Source organism: Kwoniella bestiolae, chromosome 4, assembly GCF_000512585.2.
Source record: "Kwoniella bestiolae CBS 10118 chromosome 4, complete sequence".
In the NCBI taxonomy this organism is placed as follows: domain Eukaryota; kingdom Fungi; phylum Basidiomycota; class Tremellomycetes; order Tremellales; family Cryptococcaceae; genus Kwoniella; species Kwoniella bestiolae.
Genome location: NC_089244.1, coordinates 1,291,545 through 1,312,606, shown reverse-complemented (window position 1 = coordinate 1,312,606; position 21,062 = coordinate 1,291,545). Strand labels below are relative to the sequence as shown.

The 21,062-nt window shown below is 48.3% G+C and overlaps 9 protein-coding genes across 9 annotated transcripts; 1 reads left to right on the top strand and 8 right to left on the bottom strand.

Annotated features, from left to right (window-relative positions):
• Window positions 1-1,487: 1,487 nt before the first annotated feature.
• Window positions 1,488-1,964, bottom strand: I302_106067 (uncharacterized protein; the record flags this gene model as incomplete). The annotated part of the gene is made up of 1 exon (XM_019191813.1): window positions 1,488-1,964. The coding sequence occupies one exon, from the start codon at window positions 1,962-1,964 to the stop codon at window positions 1,488-1,490; it is 477 nt and encodes a 158-aa protein (XP_019046443.1).
• Window positions 1,965-2,606: 642 nt separating this feature from the next.
• On the bottom strand, window positions 2,607-3,239 carry I302_106066 (uncharacterized protein; the record flags this gene model as incomplete). The annotated part of the gene is made up of 2 exons (XM_019191812.1): window positions 2,607-2,663; window positions 2,748-3,239. 2 exons carry the CDS (start codon window positions 3,237-3,239, stop codon window positions 2,607-2,609), a joined length of 549 nt encoding a protein of 182 aa, XP_019046442.1.
• A 937-nt stretch (window positions 3,240-4,176) lies between these two features.
• Window positions 4,177-4,845, bottom strand: I302_106065 (uncharacterized protein; the record flags this gene model as incomplete). Its single annotated transcript, XM_019191811.1, has 1 exon — window positions 4,177-4,845. The coding sequence occupies one exon, from the start codon at window positions 4,843-4,845 to the stop codon at window positions 4,177-4,179; it is 669 nt and encodes a 222-aa protein (XP_019046441.1).
• Window positions 4,846-6,034: 1,189 nt separating this feature from the next.
• Window positions 6,035-6,391, bottom strand: I302_106064 (uncharacterized protein; the record flags this gene model as incomplete). The annotated part of the gene is made up of 1 exon (XM_019191810.1): window positions 6,035-6,391. The coding sequence occupies one exon, from the start codon at window positions 6,389-6,391 to the stop codon at window positions 6,035-6,037; it is 357 nt and encodes a 118-aa protein (XP_019046440.1).
• Window positions 6,392-7,100: 709 nt separating this feature from the next.
• On the bottom strand, window positions 7,101-9,501 carry I302_106063 (T-complex protein 1, eta subunit; the record flags this gene model as incomplete). Its single annotated transcript, XM_019191809.2, has 9 exons — window positions 7,101-7,184; window positions 7,289-7,627; window positions 7,793-8,588; window positions 8,659-8,711; window positions 8,769-8,862; window positions 8,957-9,077; window positions 9,140-9,286; window positions 9,375-9,399; window positions 9,478-9,501. The coding sequence occupies 9 exons, from the start codon at window positions 9,499-9,501 to the stop codon at window positions 7,101-7,103; spliced, it is 1,683 nt and encodes a 560-aa protein (XP_019046439.2).
• A 362-nt stretch (window positions 9,502-9,863) lies between these two features.
• I302_106062 (V-type proton ATPase proteolipid subunit 2) lies at window positions 9,864-11,082 on the top strand (the record flags this gene model as incomplete). Its single annotated transcript, XM_019191808.1, has 11 exons — window positions 9,864-9,901; window positions 9,970-9,991; window positions 10,054-10,130; window positions 10,186-10,204; window positions 10,294-10,311; window positions 10,373-10,382; window positions 10,442-10,489; window positions 10,558-10,617; window positions 10,685-10,740; window positions 10,820-10,894; window positions 11,011-11,082. The coding sequence occupies 11 exons, from the start codon at window positions 9,864-9,866 to the stop codon at window positions 11,080-11,082; spliced, it is 495 nt and encodes a 164-aa protein (XP_019046438.1).
• Window positions 11,083-11,324: 242 nt separating this feature from the next.
• Window positions 11,325-13,264, bottom strand: I302_106061 (uncharacterized protein; the record flags this gene model as incomplete). The annotated part of the gene is made up of 9 exons (XM_019191807.1): window positions 11,325-11,438; window positions 11,514-11,638; window positions 11,711-11,899; window positions 12,007-12,123; window positions 12,194-12,222; window positions 12,296-12,373; window positions 12,442-12,615; window positions 12,725-12,846; window positions 12,923-13,264. 9 exons carry the CDS (start codon window positions 13,262-13,264, stop codon window positions 11,325-11,327), a joined length of 1,290 nt encoding a protein of 429 aa, XP_019046437.1.
• Window positions 13,265-13,921: 657 nt separating this feature from the next.
• Window positions 13,922-15,616, bottom strand: I302_106060 (uncharacterized protein; the record flags this gene model as incomplete). Its single annotated transcript, XM_019191806.2, has 6 exons — window positions 13,922-13,973; window positions 14,053-14,193; window positions 14,380-14,685; window positions 14,934-15,369; window positions 15,441-15,514; window positions 15,579-15,616. 6 exons carry the CDS (start codon window positions 15,614-15,616, stop codon window positions 13,922-13,924), a joined length of 1,047 nt encoding a protein of 348 aa, XP_019046436.2.
• A 459-nt stretch (window positions 15,617-16,075) lies between these two features.
• On the bottom strand, window positions 16,076-20,849 carry I302_106059 (uncharacterized protein; the record flags this gene model as incomplete). The annotated part of the gene is made up of 17 exons (XM_019191805.1): window positions 16,076-16,177; window positions 16,258-16,651; window positions 16,728-16,843; window positions 16,919-16,993; window positions 17,060-17,219; window positions 17,282-17,815; window positions 17,874-18,017; window positions 18,069-18,162; window positions 18,222-18,356; window positions 18,427-18,533; window positions 18,603-18,656; window positions 18,716-18,894; window positions 18,955-19,121; window positions 19,212-19,477; window positions 19,535-19,575; window positions 19,627-19,671; window positions 19,725-20,849. The coding sequence occupies 17 exons, from the start codon at window positions 20,847-20,849 to the stop codon at window positions 16,076-16,078; spliced, it is 3,738 nt and encodes a 1,245-aa protein (XP_019046435.1).
• Between the last annotated feature and the right edge of the window lie 213 nt (window positions 20,850-21,062).

Here is a 21,062-nt window from a genome sequence, read left to right as displayed (position 1 = left end):
TCAACACTCCAATACGGAATTCGATACCATCGAGGTCATACTCCCGCCGCATAGCCGTGTGACCTCCATGACAGGTGATGTTCATACCTTAGACACAGGTCTCAAAATTTTGAATCTGGGAGATCTGGTTTTGTGGCGGTGCCCCGTGATCATGAAGGATGAGTACTGTATGTGCGACCGACCTGCGACTAACATAGTATAGTATGCAGCAATTTGTCCTGCCTTGGCCACGTTATAACTTACAGACCAGAACAATCTCTCAACGGTGCCTGCAAAAGACGCTTCGCTTGATCCTACCTCTCCCTTTTTATATTGACATATTGACGGAGAGCCTTGCATGCACAGGTAGATCGACTCAAGGCATGGGAATAGCAACGGACAAGACGTTTATAGAAATTGATCAAGACCCACTGCCCCCGTACTGCTAGCAAGATTAATGGTAATATGGAGATGTGTTCTCCGGCAGGCTTAAGCTACCTCAGCGTTATCTTCCGCTTCAGTGACCTCATGAGCAGGAGCAGTAGCGCTTGTACACGCTACAGAAGTGCTTATCACTCTCTGCGCAACTCTAAAACCTATATACTGGCTGTTGTGACTTACGAAAACATTGGATTACCCCTCCAACCCTAAAACAAATCTCCCCGCTCGTAGGACATTGCCTCTTATTGAGACCATCGTACGCTTTCGTGGTCTTACCGGTATTATCATCGGGAAGTGCGGTGGTCATGAGAAGTACCGAGAGAACGGCCAATGATCTGAAGAAGAACCTATTGAGATGAGGGAACTTTGATCGGAGATGCTGGATGAGCGATCATGCTGAGGCAGTTTTCAATAGGCGTCCATTTTATACCTTTCGCCGGGCGCTTTCAGTGAGATGCAAATAACGGAATATGCACTAACGGTCCCATAGGATGTTTCGAGAGGCGCGAAGTTTGATTTCGAATCGTATACAGTTCTCAGCCCCAACTCTACCATGGGAAGCACGGGCGCAAGAGCTTATTCAAGTGGGGAGTACTTGGGCGTGGCGATCAATCGGCTGTACTAAGGTGGGGCAGCTTCCGAACGCCAGTAGACCTCTCAATAGTGATACATTAGCCTATTCGGGCAGACATCAACAGTGGGGCAAACCTGATGGAAGACAAATCATTTCTCAAATTTGGGTTGTTATACTCCAGCTACCGCCCTCTCAATAATTCTGAGGTTCTGAAAGGTAACCTGACAGTGGTGGGGCGTAAGTCGTATAACTTCTCTGCATTAAACGAATCCAATCACGCAAACATCGTAAATCACATCTCATCTCTGGTAACCTTACATCCAACACAACAGTATACCAGGAGCTCCCCATTGCGCCTCTCATCGTCTGAACGTTGGCACATCATGCATCCAGATATGTGAGCTAGGTGAATCAATGTTTCCCAGATTAGCTCACCCGCAACTGGGATCTGTGTCTACCTCGAGGATCGCACTCACCATCTACCATGCACCATCTACCACCCCCAATTCCACCACCAAGGTCTAACAGCCTGCGAGGTTCCCGGTCCAGGAACCACTACAGGCGAGATAACAGGGTTCAAGACCGCAGGTCCAAGTGCAGGTTGAGTAACAGATGGGACATTCCCTCCTCCCACTCCACCACCATCACCTCCTTCAACAGTTTGTCGGGCGATGTGCTTGACAGTTCTTACTCCCCCGTCATCTTGTCGTTTTTCGACGGCGGCGGTTTCGAGGACGGCTCGGGCGGTTACTACGGTTGGGTCGACGGCGATTGCTCGGGCGGTTACGACGTCAGGATCGACTGCGATTGCTCGGGCAGTCACGACGGTAGGGTCCGCAGCGATGGCTCGAGCAGTTACGACGGTAGGATCGACCGCGATAGCTCGATCCTCGATTGGAGCGGGTGCTGAGAGCGTGAAAGGTGTGAGGGAGAGTAAGGCGAGAGTAGTGAAAAGGGATTTCAATTGCATTATTCAGACTGTCTTGTGGGTTGTATGAAGGCTGATGTAGCTGTTGGGGGAGTTATGTTGTCCGGGAAGGTAGCACTGATAGGCAGAATGCATGCTTTATATACTTTTTCCAAGATCATTCGAGCACCGCTAAATGCTGTGATACGAAAGACAGGAGATCTGTCCGATAAAGCTAACATCCCCGTGAAGCCTTGCTGCCGAGTCGAATATGTAGGTAGGATTGATGGTGATGATTCAGCTGACACACATATAACATGAATGTCGTCGTAATCTTTCGCCAAGAGATCTTCAACTGATCGTCAATTGTCTGTGCCACATCGCCTTGTACCTTCAGCGCCTGAATGTCTCACCATTTCGTGTCGATCACAGATCACGTACTCCCTCTTGAAGTGGCGGTAATGTACACCGGTCGACAGATGCTGGGTTTTGTTCCAGCTCGGCCAATAAGATCGCAAGATATCCGCGGCGTTGAACAGCCATGGTACTCGTGGAAGGAGGATGACCATTCGAAGGAAAAAGTGTCAGATCGAATCTATGTATTCGATGCCACTGAAAACCCAACGCACGACACACATGCATGATAGACATCCTGTCGTATAAAAGTGAAAAGTCCATGTACAGCAACGTCCATTTAGAAATATCTCAATCCCTCTCGTCCAGGATCGGAGGTAAGAAATACACACGAAAGTATTCCAGATTCTGTAAAGTCAAATTATATCAGCCTTCGTGTCTCCTACCTGTACATCGAGCAGAGATACACTTACACCACCCTCTCCAACCGACGTACCACCAAGGGTGATCCTCCGGTTGAGCTTCAGCCTCGGGAGCGGGAGCGGGTCCGGCCGATCTACCATAGACGACGGTACCCCCGGGTAGATGGTTGACACCACCGTAGACACCTCCAAACTTGAAGCCGGGCTCGGGTTCAGCGGATCGCCCAGAGAGATGGTTGGTGAATTCACCGGGAATGGAGATGGGACCGTTGTGGACGACGCCTCCAACATTATGACCGGGGCTATCAAGGACACCTCCAAACCTGTTACCAGGTTGGGCTTCGGGTGATCGCCCAGAGAGATGGTTGGTCATCTCATCGGAATTAGAGATGGGGCGACCGATGACACCTCCGACTTGGTGACCCGCGCTATCAAGCACGCCGTCGAATCTTCCAGGTTCAGGTTCGGGTGATCTATCAGAGAGTTGTCGGACGGGGGCACTCCAGGCGGTGTTGGTCAATGTTAGGAGGGAGGTGAGGATGACGATGGAGTTGAATTTCATTGTTGTAGTTGTGGTCGTGGTTTATCAAAAGGCTCGTAGAAGGTTGGAGATGATATGAGTATCGTTAAAGAATGAAGTTGTTTGCGATGAGGTATTTCGACATGTCATGTCAATGCCATGGCTTTTATACCTTTTCTCCAAACCTCTTTTCCGCCTCTGATGGTCCGTTAAGCATTGTTGACCACCTTTCAAAGGGGAAACCGAGGACCGACACTAGTCTAAACCGATGACCGATCCATGCACATCGCGTTACTCGTATATGTTACGCATCGAGGCGTCGTTGTCATGTATCAGTTGCCTTCTCCGACCGAGTGAATGCAACATAACATACGGCCCTTCAGTGCGGGGCAAGGGAAAGTGGGCCGTGCAGGGGGTCAGTGGCTGCCACCAGATACACTAACGGAGGGGGGACCCTGCATTTAATTGCACTGCTTAGCGCGACGGAGAAGGTGACCTCCGTCAGATCCTCCTTTGGTGGATGCTCCGTGCATCGCTCTTGATATCATCCAACCTGTGGTCACACCCTTGCAACAAAGCTCGGTATCAGCTCGACGACAAGGTAGCATGCTGTGATTCCACCAAAGCGGCCATTCAAGGTGGAGAAGCTATAGCTGAAACTTGATATGTCAAATGTCACAATGCTCGTGCATCTACGGTGTTTGATCGTTGCGGATGTGTGTACCTGGTTTGCATTCACAGCTTGTTGCATTTTACACAAGATATACCAATCTTCTGTCAACTGAGTTGTCAATGAGTGTGCGGACATCACGCTTTGGGAGGAGAGTTCGAGGAATTTGTATCCGGAGTTACAGAAAAATTATAGACCAGCTACGAGGGGAAAGCGGGCACTGCGGAGTTACAACAGATGCTTCAGCCCAAGGGCGATACGATTGATCAGTGACAAACATCAAATCAATAGACTTACTGTGTCTTTCCATCATTTACCAATAGCATCCACCTCAACATCCCTTTTTTCACCCTCTGCATCATCCCCAACAGCTCCAATCGCAGCGATGGCTCTTCTCCCAATGGCATTGACGGTGACCCCAGTAGGTTGAGTACCGATGGCTCCAATAGCTCTTCTTCCGATGGCATCCACTTCCACACCTGTAGGCTGAGTACCAATCGCCGCAATAGCTCGTTTGCCGATAGCCTCGATCCCGACGGTAGGTGAAGGGATTGCGGTGGACTCGTCCTCGTCGTAAGCAATCGCAGCGATAGCTCTACCAATCGCGTTGGGCTTGATGGTATCATCAGAAGGCGGGTAGGCGACAGCTCGACCGATAGCTTCGATGCCCACTTTGGGAGATGGAGCAGGGATCACGCCGATGGTCCCACCGATATCATTGAGGCCAATAGTAGATTCGGTAGGGTTAGAAGCGATGGCTCGACCGATAGCGTTGATCCCCACTTCAGGGGTGGTGGTGGTGGTTGGATCTTCGATGATACCGATGGCAGCTATAGCTCGACCGATGGCGTTGATACCTACGATACCATCCTCGTTGTCGGTAGAGGTGGTCGTGATGGCTCGTGGGTGAGATGCAGGAAGGGCAAGGATAGTAGAGAGTGAAAATAAGGTGATGAGAGAGATGGTAGTGAAGTGCATGGTTGTATTGGTGGCTTGTGGTGTGGTGTGGTGATATAGATTTGGTCGAGCGGTTTATGTGGTGGTTGGAATTGATTAGAAGGGATTAAAGAGAAGTCTTGACAAAGGTTTTTATACCTTCTTTCCAACTATGTTTTACACTGATGGGTTGACATTACACTTTGTTCTCGCTTATTCTTCCTACTCAGCTGACTATGAGAATGAGAAGCAAGGATAGCAACCCCTTTCCTCCAACCCTTGAACGTGGTTTCTTCCTGTGACTTGGCAAAAGTCAACGTTGTCCAGCCTCGAGTGCTTGAAATTGCAAAGAGCATGGTCCAAGCTACGCAGTTATCAGACCGCAAGGATCCGTGTCTGAGTGTAAAGGATGTCCTGGAGCTGCTCAGTCCCCTCAAAGGTATGTCTGGAGAGTCCAGCCTCCGGAGCAATGAGCGCCGGAGGGCGGCGTGTGGAAGCATGTCAGCTAGTCACTTGGCATATTTGCCTTTAAGGTGAAATTATAATGGTGTTAAGACAAAGGGCGCTGTTCAGCTCTGCTCTGCTATTTGATAGCTAACTTACATGTTGTTGTAAATTGTCAAGGACCGCTTTTGTCCTTACCTCAGAAATCAATTCATGAATATAGTCAGGCAATATCCGATCACCTCGCCCTTTGTGTTCGTAAGTTCATGTCCCGCCTGAATCAGGTCGAAGCAAGTTCCCATCAATCAATCAATCTCGTTGAACCAGGTCCACCATCAAGATCAGGCAGCTACGATCAATCTGTGTGTGTAATCTCCTGTGTATACGGTCTTGGTCTGGATTCCACATCAACGTCGGACCCTCGAATCTTGATCTTTCCTGCACGACTATCAGCCAGATGACCGATTGTGAGGCCGAGACGAGTTTGTGTGGATCTGACCTTGATACCCCCTTAATTCTAGGTGGCAAATACAGTACAGCTGGCTCGTTGAGCCGGACGATACATAATGATACCAGTCCATATCATAGTATATACCAAGAACTCCCCTAATCCCAAAAGAACAAAGTGACAAGCGAAGAGAAGAACTACAAACTGCGCCCTGGCCCAACCCCCTTATAGGAAAATAAAAATTGGGGGGGCCGGGGGATCAATCGGCATTCCAGTCTACGGTATAAATCATCATCAGCCCCCCCTTCTCTTTCCTGTACTACAAAGCACCCACTTCAGTTAAGATCCAATGACAATCCCCACCTCCTGCAGATCCCCAGGTCTAGGCCCAGGATCAGGAACCGGCCATTCAGGCTTAGGCGGGATAGTAGGAACCACCTTCCCAATATCAACCAGTAGCGGGATTCGCAGCGTGGTGATGGGGTAGTAGTATCTTGGTTCAGTGAAGAGAGGAGTCGCGTCGATATTGGCGATGTCCCCTTGGGTCAAGGTGGGTGTGGGGACGGATCGGACAGTGCGGACACCGCCATCTTGGTCGTCTCTGACTCTAGTATCGAGGGGGGGTGGATCGTTGATTGGGAGGGAGTGGGTCATGAGGAGGAGAGGGAGGATGGTGAGGAGGGAGGGGAGTTGCATCGCTGCTTGATATACTGGAGTGATAGTTGAGGGAAGGTGGGTTGAGATGATGTTGGAGAAGGATGAGCGAAACAGAGGTGAACTTGGAACTACTTGGCTTTATATATTTGTGTTTTGTACTGTACTTCGACTTGTACTGTACTTCGACTTGAATATTCTCGAGTCGTAGAATCACTTGACCTCAGCACGTTCTTGAGGTCAGTCATACCAAAGCTCAACAAAGAGATCTCATCTGATCGGATCTCTTACCAAAGCTATGTACATTACAATGTTATTCGGTTCACGCAAAATCACATCAGACAAGGTAAGACCGAATCAATCTGATTTGAACTATCTTATACTCTGCGTGCTAGGTATTCGTACTACCTTCTATGGCATACTTTGAACTGAGATACTACTGCAACCGTAGTACACCTGTCGGTCATTCGGCTTAGACGATCAAGAGATGAAGACTGCCAAGAGTCCTCAATTGATGTCGTGTACATACTTTGTTCACGTCTATTCGCTTTTCAGCGAGGGTGATTTGTCTGTGTTTCGAATAAACAATCATCAATGCAGCTTGATTGACAATACAAAAGGTCCCATCAGCTGTCGCCGAAGTCAGCTGCCTAGCTATTGTATTTGCTATGCATTGATGACCACTACAGTATACCCTAACCCGACCATCTACCGTTCAACCAATTTGTTCCTCCTAGTACACATAATCGTTCTATCGCCTCGGCATACCTCTTCCTCTACCTCTCAAAGCTTGTTGAGCAGCGCCTCGAGGCATGGGTGGACCAGCTTGGGGTGCCTGCGAAAAAATCAATGTGCAGTCAGTCTTCATCCTTTCCCTTTCTACCATCGTGCAGATTTTTGGCAAAAGGAAGAGGGTAATTCAGATGGAAAAGGACTCACCTCAGATTGCGGATTCCTGACCGTCTCATCAACGCTCAAGATCAAACAAGCAGCGTCGACCGCACTAGAAAGCGCATTGGTCTTGACCAAAGCAGGCTCCCAAACAAATCTCTTCATGTTATCTTGAACATTCTCCGAATCAACGTCCACACCTGCCCATAGGTCTCCCTGAGCGTGTCTCATCCTCAGCTTGTTAAGGATATCCGTAGCGTCCAATCCTGCATTATCGCAGATTTGTCTGGGGATGATCTCGAGGGCTTTGGCAACTGCTCCGACAATTAGTTGTTGTTTGCCCATTATTGTTCGGGAGTGGCCACGGAGGTATTTGGAGATTTCCATCTGTGTGTGGGAATCAGAAGAGAGTCAGCACACAGAACCCTGCACAAGGATCTACTAAAATAGCAGTTGTGCGGTGATAGAATCGGATGTCGGGTGATCAGAAATATGATGTCGTGACAAGCGACGAAATTTGATTTAATTTGAGTAAGAAAAGTCAATACTCACCTCGCAAGCACCACCTCCAGCTACTACACTGTTATTTTGGATCGCCCTCTTAACGATCATGATTGAATCGTGTAAACTCCTCTCCACCTCAGCGATGAACTGTTCCGCACCACCTCTCAGTATGAGCGTACAGGTCTTAGCCTGTGGGCAATCCTGGAACAAGTTGAACCTCTCTCCTCCGATCTGCTTCTCCTCGAATGACCCGCACTGACCAAGATGGTGAGGCTCGATATCCGAGCAGGTGGATTGGATGGATCCTCCAACAGCCTGGGTAACTCTCTTGAGGTCATCCGAGGTGACTCGCCCAGCACAGAAGATATCTCGATCGGCGAAATACTGAGTAGCCAGATCTCCAATAGGTAATTTGGACAAAACCACTTTCGCACCTGTTTCTACGATCGCTTCTAGCTTCTTGTAGATTATCGACCACTCCGCATCTACAATAGCTTGGTATTCTGATACTTCGTTTACTCTGACCTCGGCATTATCCTTCTCAGCTTTCAATTCCAGTTCGACATTGAGGCATAATATCTTGGGATCCTTGAATGATTTGGGTTGTTGTTCGAATCCAGCGTACGAGAAGGTCTTCCTGAATGCTACTCCCTTGATGAGCTGGGAATCTTGCATACCACCTCCAGGGACTTTCTTCACTCCGATGAGCGATTCGTCGAGGTCTTTCTGGTCGAGAGAGAGAACCGCGTCGACGACCATGTTGGCGAAGAAGGGTGTTTGGGAGTGAATGAGTTTGGAAGACATGGAGGTGGAGGCGCATTGGAGAAGGAGTTCACGGAATTTCCTGTTGGTGGATGATATTAGCTGATTTCCCTTGATATCATCGATTCATGATGGATGGTCGCGGAACTCACTCAGGATCAGATTTCTCTATCGTCACTGCGATCTCGTTGATCTTTTTGATTGCCTATGGGGCCTGTTCAGCAAGCTTATCCAGTACATGACCAATTGCAGGGAAGCTTACCAAGCTCCTAGCTTCTCTCAATCCCTTGATGATGACATGGGGTCCTACACCTTCCTCAATGAATGGTTTGACTTCTTTTAATATCTCGGCGGCGCTGAAGAGCGTATGTCACCTACATCAGCGATCCGTCTCATAAACAATGCCAGGAAACAAGATTCATCATGACCTCCAGAAATGAGCTAACTCACAGCAAAGTGACACTAGTCGTACCATCCCCAACTTCTGCATCTTGCGCTCGAGCAATATCCACCAAAGTTCTAGCAGCGGGGTGAACAACATCAAGTAGCTTGAGGATAGTAGCTCCGTCATCTAATTTTACATCAATATCAGCTGGTTATCTATTGTAAGTAGCGAAGGAACTGGCAGCTTACTAGAGATGGTAGCTAATCCCCTATCATCCACGATGAGCTTGTCCATACCCCTAGGTCCGAGCGTGGTAGCTATGGTTTGAGCCACAGCTAGACATGCTGAGATGTTGGAGAGGAGCTGTCCTATACCTTGAGATGTGTCGGTACCCTCTGTAGCCATCAGATGAAACATCAGCTCCATACATCTTACTGTATCGTATTTCACTACTCTGGAAGCTGACAACAGATCTAGACATACCTCGAAGAAGGACGACGGTCGGTTGCTGTAAATCCGAGTGGATCAGCTACTTTCCCTTCTGGTTTGAGGTATGAGAATGGAGGTCAGCTGAACAATGACGTACCATCTGCGGGAGTCTACCTTGCATCTTGACTGATCTTGTGCGGTGTTGGGTAGATTGAAGGTATGATATGAGATGTTCAACCAACTTTTCTGTATCTATGAACCTCATGGAACATCATTAATAATTCTAATTCTCTAATTCTCTTGAAACGCGTACTAAAGAGCGTGCGAGGGTAGCATGACGTGGTATTCTTGATGCGAGTGATTTGATTCCGCCTGGTACAGTAGTGATAACCCCTCCAACGTCAGCATAGGCCAGCTCCGGCATTGAGAGTGTACGTATCATTGCTCGTTGTCCATCTCCATGCATCGACCTCATTTGCCATTCACTATCATATCGTCTCTCGACCTCACTCTCCCACAAGTACATCACCCCCGCAAATCAAAATGTCAGAGCTCTGTCCACCCTGGGCGCCATTCTTCGGGTCAGTTTTTCAACGACTCTTCCTCCTCAAGCCAGATCGCGATGAACTGACGTTGCCCCTTCAAACAGCTTCGCCGGAGTAGCCAGTGCCGTATGTCTCCTTCACTTGCTGGTCGTCGGCACATTAACACTAACCAGCAATGCCAATCATAGATGATTTTCTCAACTGTCGGAGCAGCTTATGGAACTTCGAAAGCTGGTATTGGAATTGCGGGATTAGGTACATTCAGGTGAGCTCGACGATGATGATCGTTTGTCCGTCCCAGAGCTGATATATGCGTGTAGACCCGATCTCATTATGAAGGTATGTTCTGATTTATAGCTCTCAACAGCTCTCAAGTATGATTGGATCAACCGGCTAATCCGATGAATGTGTCCTGTCGACGATCGTAGTCTTTGATCCCCGTTGTTGTGAGTTATGCAGAAATCATCGTGTATTGAAAGCTTAAACAGCTGACATGCCTGATTACAGATGTCCGGTAGTACGTCTTCCCCCTCTCCTTCCTGATCGACCGAACACTTCTCTGACACGTAAATGTAGTTATCGCAGTATATGGATTAGTAGTATCAGTCTTAATCGCCGGTAACAGTATGTCTCACCCCTTACCTTATTGAGACACATTCCTTTGTATACTGGACTAACTTTGGTATCATCAGTATCGCCAACCGAACCATACTCGCTATTCGCAGGATTTATTCATCTGGCTGCTGGTTTAGGTGGGTCTTGTCCCTTTCTGCTGATCACTAAGAGCGTCCTTGTCAGCTGACTGTTGGACTGTGTTAGCTTGTGGGTTCACTGGTTTAGCCGCTGGGTATGCTATTGGTATAGTCGGAGATGCCGTGAGTTAAACATTCAGTTCTCATTTGGTAAATATGTGAAGATCCAACTGTCAGCTGACTTTATTTTATGTGTGCATAGTGTGTCAGAGCATACCTCTACGAATCAAAGGTATTCGTCTCGATGGTGTTGATCCTCATTTTCGCCGAGGTTATCGTGAGTTGTCCTTCTGCTACTTATTATCCTTGTTCCTCGCAATCCTATTCGGGCCTTTATGGTGGGCACGTTGAGGTGATCTTCGGAATGTCGCTGATTGGTCTCGTGCTTTACAGGGTCTATACGGTCTCATTGTAGCTCTTATCCTCAACACGGCCGTAGGAGAAGCCGTATGCGGAGCTACATAACACTCTGGCTATTTTACATACTACAGTACGATCGACGTCAAAATCCTCATGAATGCATTGCTTGTCATCCTCCTGGTCTTACGAATACCATTGAGGGATACATTGAGGGATACATACTGGAAAGGCGTCTTGTACTTTGGACTGGTACATACAATAATCAAAAAGCCAACTAAACATCGAATTTGAAACGGAATCACAGGGTATATTGCAAACTCTCCAGCACTGATACCATCCGATAGAAGCTATACGATATCCTCCTCTACGATGGTCTGGGTAATAACAATCTTCTTCTTTCCTGTACCGCTACTACCGTTAGTAGCAGCAGCGTTGGAGTTGATGTTCGTGCCGAGCAGCAACTGAAGTAGAGTACCAACGATATGTGAGCTGAAGATCGATTATGGTACAAGGTAACGGAGAGGAAATTCACTCACTTGTGTCTGTGAATTGGCGATGGTATCGATAAAAGCAATTGCCGGACCGGCCACAAAGGCACTCGCATCTTGATTGACAATATTGGCGCTGATCGGCGTGGCTGAACTGGTGATGAATAGGTGAACTAACAAATGACAGAAACCATCAATCGACGTCGAGTGCAGTGCATTAGCATGGCCAAATCAACTAAACTCACCAGCACCGTCCAATCCCTCAGGTACTCTGCATTCTCCAATAGGGAGGTTGATCGACTCGGTAGCTCCGCCAATGATCATATTACAGAACAAACCCGCTTGGTCTTTGCCATCTAGACCTGCTCCTCCGAAGGTGAGGAGGGTGCCGGGTTGAGCGGGTTCGGTGTTGGTTATGGTCAGTGCGGGGGTGGCTACGAATTTCAAAGACGCCTTAGCGAAGTGATCACGAGGGACATGAAAGGAGATACAACTTCGATTCGGTAAAAGGGGATGAAGTGCTTGAAGGAAAGATCCTTACGTGTCAGACCCAGTGCTGCTACTGGATCACATCCGCCCGAAACGAATGGCGCAGCTACGCTTAAGACTTGTTGAGGAGTTAGGACCATGTCAAAAGCGTTGGGAATGGATGGTCCGCCTGTACGTCAAGATTGTTACCCATCAGCTATTTGACCTCTTGCAGAGTCGCGAAGATGTGGTGAACTGACCATTTAAAGTGTTCAAAACCGTGTTGTGTCTGATAAATATGCAATGCAAACGATCAGCGTAACGTCTTCATAAGATGTACAGTATGAACCAGCCAAACTTACCTAGCTTCTACAGTGGTGATCTCAGCAGCAGAGACTAACAGGGACTTATCACCTATCAAAGTGGTTCCTCCGATATACCTACCAATTCAGCCTCGTCAGATGAAATGATCGGATGATAGAGTATGCGTATGTATCACCCAACCCACGCATCAATACCGACAAACTCCAGTACCCTCGCAGTAGCCAAGAATGTCTTGACGTCCGTCAAAGCACTATCAAAACTGAACGTACAGCTATCCACATCTGCCGTGGACCCTCCCAGGGATTGCGCGACGGATTGGAGAACAGTAAGGTGCGTGGCCTCGTCGGTCGTTATGACCCTATAGACATCATTCACCGGCCTCAGCTTGCGACTAGATCAAGTATCGATCGATGAGAATGTGGAAGGAAGAAAGGAGAGGAGAAGAGAAGAGAAGAGACGATACATACTGTATTTGATCAAAGATACCTTGCCCATCCAAGAAACCTGCATCTGTAAATGCCTGAGCATCAAATTTGGCAAGGGCAGTTTCGTAGAATCTTTTCTCGAGCGATTCAGCCAACGCTGCGAACTAGCACGACCACAAATCACGTCGTTAGGTTTTCATTCACGTCCGAACCAATTCAAAACCTTGATAGAGAGCTCACCTTGACGACGGTAAGATCATTAGACGCATCGGCATTACCAGCCGTAGCAGCTGCTACAGCTGCGCTCTCCGTACTTGAAGCTTCTACGACGGCGGCATCCGTTGCTATTGAGGATTCGGCAGCGGAGGTATTTGCAGCTTCAGCGGCTGCGGACGTACTAGCCTCAACAGCGGCCGAGGAGGACACTACCACGCCCGCTTCAGTAGCAGCAGTCGCTTCTCCCGTCGGAGCTGCAGCGCCAGGAGACGAGATCCCAATAACCTCCTGTCGGGCTTTGAGGGGAGAGGCTGAAATCGACGCAAGGAGGGTGAGGAGGGTACAGAGATTCAACGATGTTCGCATTATGATGTAATTGGCGTCAAGCGAGGATCAAGGGGGATTTGTAAAAGGGTGTAAGATGAAGAAAGAAGGATGATGGGACTTGATCAACAAGCTGTATGTATCAGGGGATCCGGACCAGGGGTCGAAAGGTTCAAGTGATCTTCCCGGAAGATGCAGTACAGTCAAATAAAGCGTACAGGAAAAATGATGTGATCGCACAGCGATTGGGGTTGCGAGAAAGAGAGTAGAGCGAAATGAACGAACGAAAGAGAGATGAAAAGTCACCGTACGAGATGAAAGGGACAGAAGAAGAAAAGGAAAAGAAAAGCAGTGTCTTTATGGTCTTCGTTGCATTGCATAAGTACTCACAGCCCATTGCTATGAATGTGAGCTGTGAGCTGTGCTAGATGATGAAGAATGGGTTGCCTAGTGATTAAAGGACGATCACTGGGATATGGTATTTTTAGGTAGATACCAGTCAGTGCCTGATCGTGTTGCTGTACTCTGCCAGATCTCCATGTCTTGCACGAGGTAGTCAGGTGATGTTCTGTATCGTTGTCAAGTTTGTACACTTCTGGTAACCAGACATTAGGGTTTCATCCCATGTTAATGATGAGAGGCGAAGCGGAAGATAGTGCATAGCGCGTCAACCATAGTACAAAGCTACCATCCATCTCTCTATGCACCCCGTCCTTGACCTTGTCCCTGACCACCCATGAATTGTTGTGCCCTAAACCCAACAAACGAAACAGAATCATTACAATCAGCCACAGATCTTTTCGACAGAACGGGGATGAGGATCAACTTACAACTCCCTCATACTGGGGTCATTGGCCAGTTGACTCATATCAGGCATACCACCTCCATTCTGCATGTTCTCGGCCATACCCCTCAGAGCGGGGTTTTGCATGAGCCTTTCGAGTCCTCCGTTCGCCATCATTTGTTGTGCCCTGGAAGTATACATGGCGTCAGCAATGTTAAACCAATCAAATAGGGGTGCGCAATGTAAGATAAAGAAGTGATGGCAGCAGAGCGTAATGTGATATATCATCTCAGAAACGGAGTGATCGAAGAGCCCTATAGGATAGATAATATCCAAGCCGATTATTGACCCAAAAACCAGAACGTCCACTCACATAGCCATCAACTGAGGATTCCTCATCATACTAGCCAAATCCGGCATCCCACCACCATTTCCACCTCCAGCACCACCCAACATCGAAGCTAGCGAGCTCAAGTCGGGCATCCCACCGGCTCCTCCTGCTCCAGCACCTCCAGAGGGTGGTTCTCGATCAGCTACGGAGTTTGTGGATGATTCCGCAAGCTTGGACTTGGCAGTGGCCAGGGCAGTCTTCATGTTGGTGTTTGATGGGTCGAGCTTGAGTCCGTCTTCGTACGCTTGTACGGCAGAGGGGTAGTCTCCTGTTGAGAAGTGGGCGTGGCTTTGTAATTGACATAGAGTCAGCATGGGTCTGTTAAAGCGGCGCGAGGGAGTAGGCGGATCACCGCGGAGCAGAGTACGAGTACAGTAAGAGTTGTAATAGTGGTCAGACCGAAGTCATGATGAGTCAAACGGGCGATAGGATAGTGACAGCTCATGTAGAGACAGGCAATCCCGACAGAAGAAAAGAGATGTAAAGCGGAAAAAGGAATCGTAATACAGCATGAACAACAAATAAAAAACACTCACCCCAACCTCGAATAAGCTTTCGCGAAATTCGGATCCAGCCCCAACGCCTTCTCGGCATCCTCAGCAGCTTTCTCATGTTTGCCCAGTCCTCCCCACGCAGCAGCTCTATTACTGTAATACACAGGGTTGGGGTACAAAGCGATAGCCTGGGTGTACTGCTCGATGGCCGAATCGTATAATTTAGACGACATCAGGGAATTTCCTTTCGCCTTGAGCTGCTCGGCTTGCTTCTTATCTTCTTCGGTGGGGTCGGAGGATCCTTTGGCTCCAGCATTACCGGCAGTGGAAGTGGAGGTGGGAGCGGAGGGAGCGGACTTGGCTTTGGTCTTGAGGAATACATCTAGGATAGATAGGAGGGAAGCGGGGGCGATGGAGTAGGATTTCTGGTCCTCTGATGAATCGGGGTCTACACCGAAGGACTCGGCTATGCATTGGACTGATCACGACACGATGTCAGCTCTCGTTTTATCTCATATTGAGAGAGAAGGTGAAGAGAATAAGACTCACCTGCGACTTCCAAAGACTCCTTATCATCCTCTTTGACAGTTCCATCTTGAGCCGAGGTCCTCAAGAACTCGATACTACAGATACACAGGTCCTCAATTCAGCTACCTCGGAATGAAGTAAGAGGGAGACTTGGCTTACATGTTGAATACCAGCTGTTTCTTCTTTGCGTCTGCCATTGTTGCTTCTGGATCTCGAGAGTATGGTAGATGACTTGTGATGAGAAGGATGCAATAACAGCAATATATATAGTGGTAATTGACTGACTGTACGTGGAATCGACTGGAAGTTGACCAAACGCGTAATGAGGACACAATGATGGTCGGTGAACGTGGCACCTTTCTCGGCCATTGACCGGTCATTAGGCTACAACGGCGTGGGTGTGATCTTCGCCATACATAAGTTATATACATCAGAATTATATCATACACACAATTTATACCATATCTTATTTCTTTCAACAAGTAAGGGTACAAGCGAGATCACCAATGATGATATTAAGTGATGGGAAAAGAATGAAGAAACCAAAAAGAACCAAAAAAAAACCAATCATCATTTGATCGCCCTGCGCCAAAAACACTTGATCCAGAGCTCTCCTCCTCGCTGCCCACAGTATCTTTGTCGACCGTTAAATCACCTCACCAGCTCCCGTTACCACTCGCACTAGCGCTGTTCTGCACACCCAACGCAGCCGGTTCTTTAGCCTTGTCCATCTTGATTCCAAACATACTTGCCCAGAACTGTCCCATCAACACGACAAAAAATCAAATCAGCCACCGTCCCAAATCCCTCGCGAGACAGAGACAAAGACAAAACATACCTGAGGTAATGCCAGCGGTTCAGGTCCATTGAAATCTGCATTCATCTGTCCGCCCAGATCTCCATTTCCATTCCCATTGATATTACCACTCGTCCCGCCGCTCATGGGGTCAATCCTAGGTTCAGTACTGTGATTGTGATTGTGAGTCTGATTACCGGTTGGAAGACCGTTCGAAAAATTCGAATAAAAATTGGGGTTCCCCGATCCCGCATTGGCAGGTGTAGGTAGAGAAACAGGTGGGAAGGCTTGGATCTGAGATAGGGGAGTGGTGAAGCTTGAGTCTGAGAATGTTTTGGGCGACATGCCAAACATGTTGGGAGACATTGACGAATGCGAGCTTGAAGCCGTGGCCGTGTGTTGCTGTAGAGGGGTATTACGTTGTTGCGTTGCGGCACTGAGGATCGGGTCATGCATTATATTAAGCTGGGGACTATTACACTGAGATGGATGTTGGAAAGAGCGGAACTTACGTGACTAGCTTTTCGAGTTGTACTAAACCTTCACATAGATCCGCTTGGACAGGGTGTGAGACATTCCATGTGGAAAGTCTGTCTTCAAATACTCTGATGACTCCTTGAAGGTCATTCTAACGATATGAGACAACAAATGAACTCAAACTCAGTAGGCCATTTGTGTTTGACATACAAAGTAGGAAACTCACCAAACACTTATCGGCAATCTCCGTACCAGGCTGTCTGATAGCCAAGAACGCACACACAGCACCAGCTTGGAAAGCCTACCACCAGATGCGCACATTAGCATGTGAACCTTGGCCGTCTCGCACTTTGAAAGTATGACTCACCCTATAATGCATTGTCCAAAACGACCAAGCGAGGGTACTCTTCGTATCTGCCATTGACTTATACGTCCTCAAAAGCAAATGAGCAGCCTGGGAGCAAATCTCGGTGGATTCAGGATAGGCAGTAGGGTCAAGTCGGAGGTACGGCCTATGAAGGACCATACTATACCCGAAGACTTCAGTAAGTCGCATCGACATCTTCGAAAAGGGAGGTTGGTCACTCACACAATACTCCAAGTTTTCATACTCAGGATCAAAGTCTGATTCAACTGTCTTCTATTCCTTGATCCCAATAGATACTCGGGCGTATCATCCCCGCTGAACTTCATACCTGAGGGCAAATGGGAGTACCACTGACTTATATCCTGAGCGAGGCGAATGGCATCCTGGTAAGTATGTTGATTGTTATCGCCACTTGGCTGGAAGGAAGAGGAACTCTGCTGCTCAGTACTATCTTTAGGTGGCGGGGAGAACCATCCATAAATCGTCGATCTGCTGAACCTCCTATCAACAGTAAAGATTCGATCGAGAAGTTCGAAGGACGGAATTGTCAATTGGTAGAATGCAGCGTGGTAGGTCTGCTCGGTCGTTTCGTTGGAAAGGACATTGGAGGGCGGTAAGTATTGTTGAGCGCTGCCTGGAAGTTCAGATAGGTTCGCATCCGGTCGATCTTGAGGTAGATTCGTCGAATAATAGCTGATCGTACTTGGCCGTCCGAAGAATAAAGATAACATACATTCGAAACCGGCAATTGACCACCTGCAGCGAATTGAAACGTTGATCTTTGAGCTGACACTCGGATGAACACGAAACTTACCACAGTCGCCTCCGGATTTCCGCATCACGCATCGAGATCTTCGGATCAAGGCTAAGAGGATCTTTGTGAAGTCCCAAAGCTATAGCTTGTTTCACCAGAGTCCCGCCGGTGGTCCATGCGTCTGAAGCCCTTTCACTTGCAAGTCTGCGGCAGAAGTCAGTCACAGGGTATGACTGAAGTCAGAATCCCACTCACAGATAGACCATTTGTAATAGTTGCGCTTGGACAGTTCTCATGGTCGGATTGGCGAGGTATGCACACAATCTGAGAGCTTGGAATGATGCAGATACTACAAGACAAGGATCTTAGCACAATTACAAGCCAATAACATCTTGGTATACCACTCACAATAAAGCTCGCTCTGCAGTCTGCTAGACGTTAAATCCTTCTGATCTTTCGATAATTTCCTGACATGACCATTCCTTGCCATTGAAACATCGGGATTTCCAAAGAGTTCTGCACAAGTAGCTCGGATCACGCACCCTATAAGGTATATTTTAAGCCATCAGTTATGATGCAGTAAGTTTTAGAGACGTAGTCAGCGACGATTTACCCAGAGCACAGATGATCAGATGCAAAGCAAGGGATGACAGAGGGATGTTCATTTTGTCTTGCGTTGACATGGCGAAGAAGGCTGAATATTCGGCATGTATCGTTGGCCTGAGAGAGAAGAAGAGCTGTCAGTAAACCAGCCTTTTTGTATGAGAAGCTAGCGGGAAGTGAACTCACATGTGAAACGGGTGGAAGTACACCGCATGCTCTTCTTCCCAAGCTTGCCAGAGTCTGCGGAATGATATCTTAGTTCACATAGTACTAATCTCGGGATCATGCAAGGCACTCACAGTTCAGCCTGTTCTGGGCTCGGAAGCAGTCCAATGATCTCTGCACTGAAATTCTCATGACTCCAGATAGTTGTGAAAGGGTAAGTTTTTCTGAGATCTGGAAAGACTCCAGTAAAAGCTACATCTTCAGGTACAGACAGCAATTGACCATCACCCTTATCTTTGGCAAGTTCACGAAGCTGTCATACATGGATCAGCACCCAGCACAATGAAGAATCGATATTAACAATCGCACGTACCCTTCTCAGCATTGATTTGCCCGTCGATGCCCCTAGAAAGACTTTTCTCCCCGTCTTATCCGAAGACATCTCTTCTCCAGGTAACAGGTAAGTCTGATACGGTTCAGACTTGTAATCGGCCGTAGCATGGTGGATAGGTGGTCCTGATGGATTCTTGTCCAGAGCCACTGGATCGATGTTGGATCGTATACCACCTGACCGAGAGGGTATCACACTCTGCGGCGCCCAAGCGGGTGGGTTGGGAGTGATACTCCTACTTCCAGCCGCAGCAGCAGAGTTCTCGACGTCCTTGGCCTCGTCAAGCTTGAACCTCGCAAACCGATCCACGATGACTCTTCGCTTCTTATCTTCCCCTGCACTTTCTTCGATGACCGCCGACGAAGAAGCGGGGTCAGCGGAAGTTATGGCAGCGAGTTGAGCTTGAGCACGAGTAGGTGCCTTTTGACGTAAATCTCGGACTACTTGTTCGAGCTCGGCGATCCGACGTCGAAGACGTTCTGTCTCTGCGACTTCCGGGTCGTTCCTGTGTTCAATCGTTAATGTTATCGGTATTGGGTGGGCATGAGGATGAGGTGCTTACATGTCTCGAGCTTCGTCAATCTCGTAAACACAAGTTCCGGTCTATCAACAAATCAGTATGTTGCGGTCTAGCAGATGAAAGGGACAGCTCACCAAGCCTAAAGCCGTACATCTCCCGCATGGCCTCTTTCTATCGCACTACGTACGCAACAGTCAGCCTGGTTCGCCGACTTTCGTAGGAATCTACCCACCCTTCGCTTGTGATTATGACAAGGTACGCAACTTCTTATCGTCCTATTCCTCTTTCTCTTCCTATGATCCAACTTTTCGTCTCCTTCTTGTCCTTCTTCGACGTCCATATTCTGCGCCGATCCAGATGTCTCAGCCTCAACCGACGATTTCACCAGCTGCTTCGAAAAGTCTTTCGCTGTTATGGGTGGCTGATTGCCCTGTGCGATATTCTCCCCTGCGACTGACGAGGCCAATTCATCTTCGTCCACACTGTTCACTGAGGTATTTGCCGCATTTGGAGGGACACTCGCACTGGCGCTCACGCTTGCAGTCTGACTCTCATCATCGTCCGTCGTCCTCGATCCAAAGGTACTCGCTCTGGCTCGTTTTCGTTTGGTAGTCGGTGCGGATGAAGTGGGAGGTTGAGGTGGGACCGATGACATAGGTTGCCAAGTGCGAATACCCAATGTAGCGGGCGAAGCTTGTACGGGTGATGTCTGAACTAGACCGGTGAGGGAGTGCACATACTGCTGTAACCCATTACCACCATCACTACCCAGAAGGGTTGGGCTGGTGAAATCCGATCCTGAGCCACCGACCATCGGGCGATTCGAGAACAGCGGGTGAGAGGTGTCTTTGTTAACCATGTCCGGCATGGATTCTCTTCTTCTAGATGGTCCACCATATTGCCAAGGTTGGATCCCTCCTGGTCCACCGGAGCTAGCGGTAGTAGATTGATACGACTGGAGGGGATATTCATATCGGTGTGATGTCAAAGGTGAAGGAAGCTGTGGCATAGTTTCTGGATATCCATGTGGGGAAGATCGAAAGTGAGGAGCATTGTAGGATGATAGGAAAGAAGGTCCAGGTGGTAATGTTCGAAGGGGTTGTATTCCCGTACCGCTGGCAGGAGTGGACGTGGGTGGTCCAAACGCTGAGAAATGTTGGTATTGTTGAGGTAAAGTAGCTTGAGTATTCTGAGGAAAATTCCTGTCACCTAAATTGCTAGACCCATCACCGTCGTTCCTCCTGCCGCCCTCTGCCCCCTCGCCTCCTCCTACATTGGAGTTGTAGCTGTGTCTTGGTAATGCGGTGGGACCACGTCGATCGGGAGGGATGATACTTGAGTAAGGTGAATTATCCATTGGATATACCTCTGATCTGGTCAGATGAAGATCGCTTTGCTTTTCCTGTTGTCCCTATCCCCCTGCTATGTGATCTCAGGTTGATTATTGGAAGTTGGGCGATGACGTTGACTTGAGATCATGTGTTCCAACGGCACAAGTACGCTTCCCTTCTTGCTTGATTCTGATGGTAGGTTTTGTCCCTATACGACGATCCCGATGCCAGAATAGCGC